The 7,545-nt window shown below is 40.3% G+C and overlaps 1 protein-coding gene across 1 annotated transcript in view; it reads left to right on the top strand.

Moving 5' to 3' along the window:
* The first annotated feature begins 4,981 nt into the window (after nt 1-4,981).
* nr2f5 (nuclear receptor subfamily 2, group F, member 5) overlaps nt 4,982-7,545 on the top strand; it is a 6,604-nt gene continuing 4,040 nt past the window's right edge. Inside the window, exon 1 of the mRNA XM_041239014.1 lies at nt 4,982-5,656. Within this exon, the coding sequence (XP_041094948.1) occupies nt 5,266-5,656 (391 nt within the window). The 5' untranslated portion in view covers nt 4,982-5,265. The remainder of the gene's footprint in view (nt 5,657-7,545) is intronic.

Raw genomic sequence — 7,545 nt, 5'->3', positions numbered from 1 at the left:
ACCACAGCGTCCATCCTTTCAGTTTTGTTAACAAATTAATCTGACCTCAGCCGCACAGCATGCTGGGAAATAACTGCCGGAATCTGACCTCAGCCACATGGTATGCTGGGAAATACCTGCCAGAATCTGACCTCAGCCGCAAGGCACGCTGGGAAAGAAGTACCAGAATCTGTTAGCCGCAAGGCTTGCTGGGAAAGAACCGCCAACATCCGTCGAAAATCTAACATCGCGTGGACGTCTTTTCCCTCAGCTCGGGGAGGGGAGGCCTACACTGGCAATGCTCTTAGGGTTAGGCTGTGTGGTCCAGGGGTTAAAGAAACGGGCTTGTAACCAGGAGGTTCAAATCCCGGCTCAGCCACTGACTCCCTGTGTGTGACCCCGAGCGAGTCACTGAACCTCCTTGTGCTGCGTCTTTGGGGTGAGACGTTGTTGTAAGCGACTCTGCAGCTGAAGCATAGCGACGGTGGTCCACTATGAAAGGAGCTATATATAAAAATAAAGATTATTATTATTATTATTATTATACTTGGCCCCTTCCCTTTACCTTCTTGTTTATGAGTTTTGCAACCAAGATGTTTCAGCTTGCTTGCTTAATATTCCAGCACTGCTTCTGATAAAGACTAAAACAAGATTTAAAAAAACAAAACATAGTTCTCTCTAGATCCGATCCCAGGGGGAGCTGTGCTGTGCTGCGAGAGCGTGTGCTTATGACCCTTCCCAGTGTGTTGCGATGCTGACCTCACAAGCCTCCTGGGTAATAAATCAGCCGCGCCGGGACGGCTAGCCCCTCTCTCCCCTCAGCCTGACCGACTGACCGCTCGGCCACAGTTGCTGCTGTCAGATTTAGAGCCGCTGTCAGTGGCCTGGTGTCCTGCTGGGTTTCACGAGTGACTACGGGGGGTCAATTTAAGGCTACAGTTCAAGGGTTGACAGCAAGGGGGCACCACATTGAAAACCCTGGCTGTGTGAGTCTTCCTGTTTTTCCAAACACAGTGTGACATTAAACACAGGGTCGGTACGTTGTTCACGGTCGACGCTCTTGTGTGGCGTGTCTGATCCCCAGTTTGAAAAATCGCTCCTGTGTGTTTTTTTTTTTTTTGTTTGTTTTCCTTTGGGGAGAAATGTCTTCCTCGCTGTTTGCTGAACTTTTTTTTTTATGATGCTCCTGGTGGTTCTGCGTTTGCTCAAATGCTTTTTTCGATAAGACTGTGTTTGACCGAGTCTGAGAGCCAGCGTCATCTAGTGCCCACTTTGGGTCAGGGTTTCTTCTGTTTTGCTGGCAATACACTAGATGTGCACTAGATGGCGCTGTGTTTATCTAGCCTGTCTATGCAGGGAACAGAACTGCCAAAGTAGTTTAACACAGTAACAAAAAAAAAAAAAAAAACACAATACTTTAGTGATTGAAATAAATTTTAATCCCCCCCCCCTTTCTCTTCTCCACTAGCACAGAGCAGAGGGAGGCTGTTCAGAGAGTATAAGAGCCTCCCTTTCTCTACTTCACCAGCACAGAGCAGAGGGAGGCTGTTCAGAGATTATAAGAGCCTCCCTTTCTCTGCTTCACCAGCACAGACTAGAGGGAGGCTGTTCAGAGAGTATAAGAGCCTCTCTATTTCTCTGCTGCATTGGTAAGTGTCCTGATAATAGTGAGATAGGGTTCCAATTTGGCACCTTTTTGAACAGGCACTAAAGAATGTCTCTAAAGCAAAAACAGTGGTCAGTTCAATTATACCAGAGGCTCTCTATAGCAGGAAAGGTGACTAATTGAAATGGGCTGTGGGGCTGGGGAGCGGGCTGGGGTTACAACTGAATGCAATTAGACACAGTGAAAGGTTAGACTTTAGCCACAAGGCTAAATTTAGTGAATTAAGCCTGTGTCTCTTTGCCCTGTTTTCAAAAGACTATACAGTATACATACATGCGCGGTACTGGTTAAAGATGGACTATTTCAAAATTAACATCCTTTAGAAAAAATACTTTTTTATTTTTTTTTCTTCAGTGTAGTCTTCGGGTCTATTTTCAAAGACTTTAATACTGCAACAGGACTTTGTTGTAATAAAGAGATAACGCACTACAGTGATACTGAAACCCTAACTAGAAATGTGTGACAGTTATATATATATAAACCCTTCAATTTGTTTTACTGTGAAATATGAACCATTGAAGTACAGTATATATATATATATATATATATATATATATATATATATATTATATATATATAGAGGTATTTACATTTTTAAAAATGTGGATAATAGTTTTTTTTCCAGTAAGAAGGGACATACTGGGGATATTATTTTTGTCGTATTATTTTTAAAAGACGGTTGTGTTGCTAATGGCAACGCTTTAATGGCGGGCCTTTTGAATGCACGATGTTTTGTTTTTTTTGTTTTTTCAAACTGTCATTTAAAAATAACCGTTCATTTTTTTATTTTTATTTTTTTTTTTAATGCTTGTAAGTGTCACAAATACATTACATTGAATATTTTGGTTTATAAAACGAGACTTTGACCTAAATATATACACACACACAATATGGTAAATAATGTCGACTCACCAATATCTAGTTTCCACGAGAGAGGACAACACAGCCGGACCTTCAAAAGTCAAAAGAATAATTATGTAACTTTCTCTTTGTTTAAATCTACATTTAAAACTACACAAAGAAAGAGTGTGTGTCGGCTACTTACCAACCCTAACCCAAACCCTCACCCTAGCAACTCTCGAAATCTGTTATTATGTATAGCTGCTAAGTAAATTGTGTATATTTCTGGCGAGGCTGTACCCGAAGGTCTTTAATTCTGCAAATGGACTTTTCCTCCGCCATAACGAATCCATCCATCCGAACAAAATCTCAAATCTCAAAGTTAAACGGAGAGTTAAGAGGAATGAATTAATTCCCCCAGAATTATTAACGGCCAGTCTGCGGTATTCAGAGAGTTAAAAGCATTCGGGTAGACCAACATATATTATTAATTTAAATAATTATCAAACTGTAGATTGATAGATAGATAGATAGATAGATAGATAGATAGATAGATAGATAGATAGATAGATAGATAGATAGGTAGATAGAGATACAGACAGATAGAGATACAGACAGATAGATAGATAGATAGATAGATAGATAGATAGATAGATAGATAGATAGATAGATAGATAGATAGATAGATAGATAGATAGATAGATAGATAGAGATACAGGTAGATAGAGATACAGACAGATAGAGAGACAGACAGATAGATAGATAGATAGATAGATAGATAGATAGATAGATAGATAGATAGATAGATAGATAGATAGACAGACAGACAGACAGACAGACAGATAGATAGATAGATAGATAGATAGATAGATAGATAGATAGATAGATAGATAGATAGATAGATAGATAGATAGATAGAGAGACAGACAGATAGAAATACAGACAGATAGATAGATAGATAGATAGATAGATAGATAGATAGATAGATAGATAGATAGATAGATAGATAGATAGATAGATAGATAGATAGACAGATAGATAGATAGATAGATAGACAGACAGATAGATAGATAGATAGATAGATAGATAGATAGACAGACAGACAGACAGATAGATAGATAGATAGATAGATAGATAGATAGATAGATAGATAGATAGATAGATAGATAGATAGATAACGCGGAGTATTGCAATTGTAAAAAAAAAAAAAAAAAAAAACAATGTATTGTCTATATAGCATGACAAGGGATTCGACGCTAGATAAGTCCTCCAAAGAAATCCATAAGGGATCCATAGGGTTTACATAGAACTGTTTACTACTGTAATGTGCAGTGTTGCTCTTACTTTGTGAAGACAATACAATATTAATATGGGAATACGAGTTCATTTTTGCTTCTGCATCCCGCTCTCATAACCCGGCGGGCATTAGGACTGAAAGCCTCTCTATATTACTGGTTAACCAATCAACGGCGGGCGAACGGCGCTCCTGGGGACAAGCCGCGCCCCTTTCTTCGCTCCTGTCCAATGGGCTGTTTCGGAACGCGTGAACCCTTGGCCGTTCTGAGACCCCGCCCACGCCCTTATAAGGACGGGCAGCCCGTAGAAGGAGCGTGTCCGCTGACCCGCGTGTAGGGGCTGCGGGTTTGCAGGCGCTTTTTTAGGAGCTGCCCGGGTCCGGGCTTATACTGAGGGAGTTGACAGCAGTCCGGGGCAACCGCTTGAGACTTGGAAAACTTTTTTTTTGTTTGTTTGTTTCACGTTGTTTTTTAAGAAGGTTGTAAAAAAAAAAAAAAAAAAAAAAAAAAAAGGGACAAAGATTTTCCCCCAAAAAAAGCTTTCTGTCCTTTTCACAGCTCAATGGGACATTTCCGTGTGTCGCATCCAGTTCCAAACGGCATTATAAATTGTTTTAAGATGTTTCTGTGCAGGTGATCCCGCACGAACGCGGCGTGGCCGCTGTGGTTTTTATTATTGAGAACATTTACGTTTCTCGACTTTTGCGATCGAATAAAAGTCGGCTGCTGCATAAACGCTTATATAACCTCATTCGATTTTTATAAAAATGATTAAAAAAAACATAAAACTTTTTTTTTTTCTTTCAGCTTTAGATTTAGTTTTATTCCTGAAACTCTCAGTTGTGCAATGTTAAAACGATAAGATAAGTTATTTGACGCTTTTTAAAAAACATATTTGTCCGTTTTTTATTTTGCACGGATAATAAAATATATAAAGTTAATTCAGTAAGTGTGTTTTAGCTGCACGCACGGTGTTTTGTCCTTGTTAGTTACACACAGTTAAACTCGGAGAGATGGACAACGGGATCGGGGTCGAACTGACCTTATCTCGGAGAAACTGACTTCATTTTCTCCAGTCCAGTTTTTTTTTTTCTTTGATGGGGGAGAGAGATTTATTATATTTAATATATTTTTTTTATTTTTTTTTAAAATTGCATTGAAGATTTTCAAAACGGATTTCTTTTTTTTCTTTTTTTTTTTTTTTACGTTTTCTTGCTTTCTGCTGAAAAAAAACATCCGAAACAAAGAGAATCGTTGGATTTGTCAACAGATCAAAGACAAAAGGAATTAAGACTGAATTTAAAAAAAAAAAAAAAAGTAATAATTTCAAAGTCTGGATTAAAATCAGAACGGACGCCTCGCTTTTCTGGTTTCGTCCAAACGGATCAGCACCACCTCCCAAAATAAAAAAAAATATTTGACAGATAAACAGAAGCTGCTACACTTTTTTTTTTGTTTTGTGACCAGTAAAAGCGCTGCTATAGTATGGCAATGGTAGTGAATTCTTGGCAAGAAGGCATCTCCGCGGGTCCCGGCTCCCTGCTCCCAGCCCCCGCCCCGCACTGCGGCCAGGACACCGCGGGGACCCCCATCCAAACCCCGGGCACCCCGCCTGTTTCCACGCCGGGCAATGACTCCAATTCCGGGGACAAGACCCCCAGTGTGGACTGCATGGTGTGCGGAGACAAGTCGAGCGGCAAGCACTACGGGCAGTTTACCTGCGAGGGCTGCAAGAGTTTCTTCAAGCGTTCCGTGAGGCGGAACCTGAGCTACACTTGCCGGGGAAACCGAGACTGCCCCATCGACCAGCATCACCGCAACCAGTGCCAGTACTGCCGCTTTAAGAAGTGCCTCAAAGTGGGCATGAGGAGAGAAGGTGAGCCGGGGAGAGGAGGAGAGGGGGTGGGTGGAGGAGGTAGGGTAGAATAATAATAATAATAATAATAATAATAATAATAATAATAATAATAATAATAATAATAATAATGGCAATCAGAACTGTTGTGTTGATAACCTGCAGTCTTTTTTTTATTATTTTTGCAAAATATTGTGAATTTATTTTGCTTAAGCTATTATATATTGTCTGTCTCCCTCTATCTATCTATCTCTATCTGTCACACGCATACCCTATCTGTAGAGATAGCTGTATTAAATACCCATGAATATGTAATGCAGCTTGCTGTTCCTGTAACCCGGCTTCAAAGCAGGTGTCTTGTTTATTGAGCTGGGCGTTTGAAAGGGTGCCGGTCAGGAATGCAGTGTGCTTTCTTTCCCGGGTAAGGCTGGAGGCGTGCGTGCGGCACTGTGCCGGGGATCAGTTCGCTTGATAATGCGCAATCGCCGCTCCAGACCGGTTTGCTGATGCACGACGCTGATGCAGTGTGTGTCATTGTGTGTGTGTGTGTGTGTGTGTGTGTGTGTGTGTACAGTCATGCATTCACAGATACAGTCGTGCAATGCAGTTGCTGCATTGGAACCCTGCGAGAATCTGTGAGGATTTCAACCTCCTCTCAGTAATCAGGGATACAGAAACAACACTCGTGTGTGAAAATGTCAGACCGCTTTGTGCTTTAATCAGGCGTCTTAAAACAGCTTCTAAAAAGTCTCCTGCGTTTTACCGTGTGCGGCTCTGTGTTCCTTTTCTCATTACTGTTTGAAATGAATTGCGCTGGTGGCCTATTAAAGTCGTCAATGCAATCAGACACTCGCTGCAAAATTACTTATTTTGACAAAATATTTTCAGTTCCAGTGGTTTGATTTCAGACGCACAGCAAATCAACACTACGAATTCGCGAAACTTTTTGAACGGAGCTTTGAAATAAGAGATTAAAGTAATACACCGTCTCGAAAACATGAACCGCGAACTGCATTTAATAAATAAACCCATATTTATTATTTTAAAACAAAACAAAACAGTGTAGGGAAATGTATCACATATTAATAATAATAATAATAATAATAATAATAATAATAATAATAATAATAATAATAATAATAACAACAGCGCGGTTTTCAGAATGTATTTTCATCCACGTTTTGATTATTAAAATACACATCCCACTTTAGTTGTTTAAATTTCTTATCTTATGCTATGAACTTGTAGCCCTGAGCGATTTATATCGTCTCGCCAAATTTAGCTGAAAGCCATACACGTTTTATTAAATCTTAAATATTGCATTATATAACGGCAGGATCTTTATAACGGGCAGGGCGCGTAGCAGTATTTAACAGAGAAGGGAGAGAGGGGGTACCGCTTACCTCTTAAAATATAAACTATCCAGTAAAATAAATAGGAGGTTTTTCTTCAAAATATACGCGGGTGTATAAACTGCCAAATCAATGTCGAATTGGAGAAAACGAGACAAACCATGTGCCTGTGTGGATGATTTTATTAGATTTGTATTTTTTATGCACACCGCCGCTATGCACCGGCTCCTGTGGGATATACTACAGAACGAGAATTTCAGCGCTGCAGAATTTAATCCCATCCCGGCACTATGCAGTTCTATCGGAAGACATGGTGTGTTGTTATTTTACGCGGCACACTCTGATTTTACGCGCGGTGTGCGTCCCACGCATTGTCAGTGTATTTGTATGGATTGGTTTGGGTAAGACACCGTCGTTTTCCTGCAATGGTTACCGTGAACGCCAACACAGCGCCAGTCAAGCAGTATCATTTCAACAAACCGTGCAGTTCATAGCTAAACCTCTGACCAATGCAATGCATTCATATTGAAACGGATCGACACGGCGCGTATTAATAAC

The sequence above is a fragment of the Polyodon spathula genome, chromosome 51, assembly GCF_017654505.1.
Source record: "Polyodon spathula isolate WHYD16114869_AA chromosome 51, ASM1765450v1, whole genome shotgun sequence".
NCBI lineage: Eukaryota > Metazoa > Chordata > Actinopteri > Acipenseriformes > Polyodontidae > Polyodon > Polyodon spathula.
Note: the sequence above shows the minus strand (reverse complement) of the source record. Positions and strands in the feature narration are given on the sequence as shown.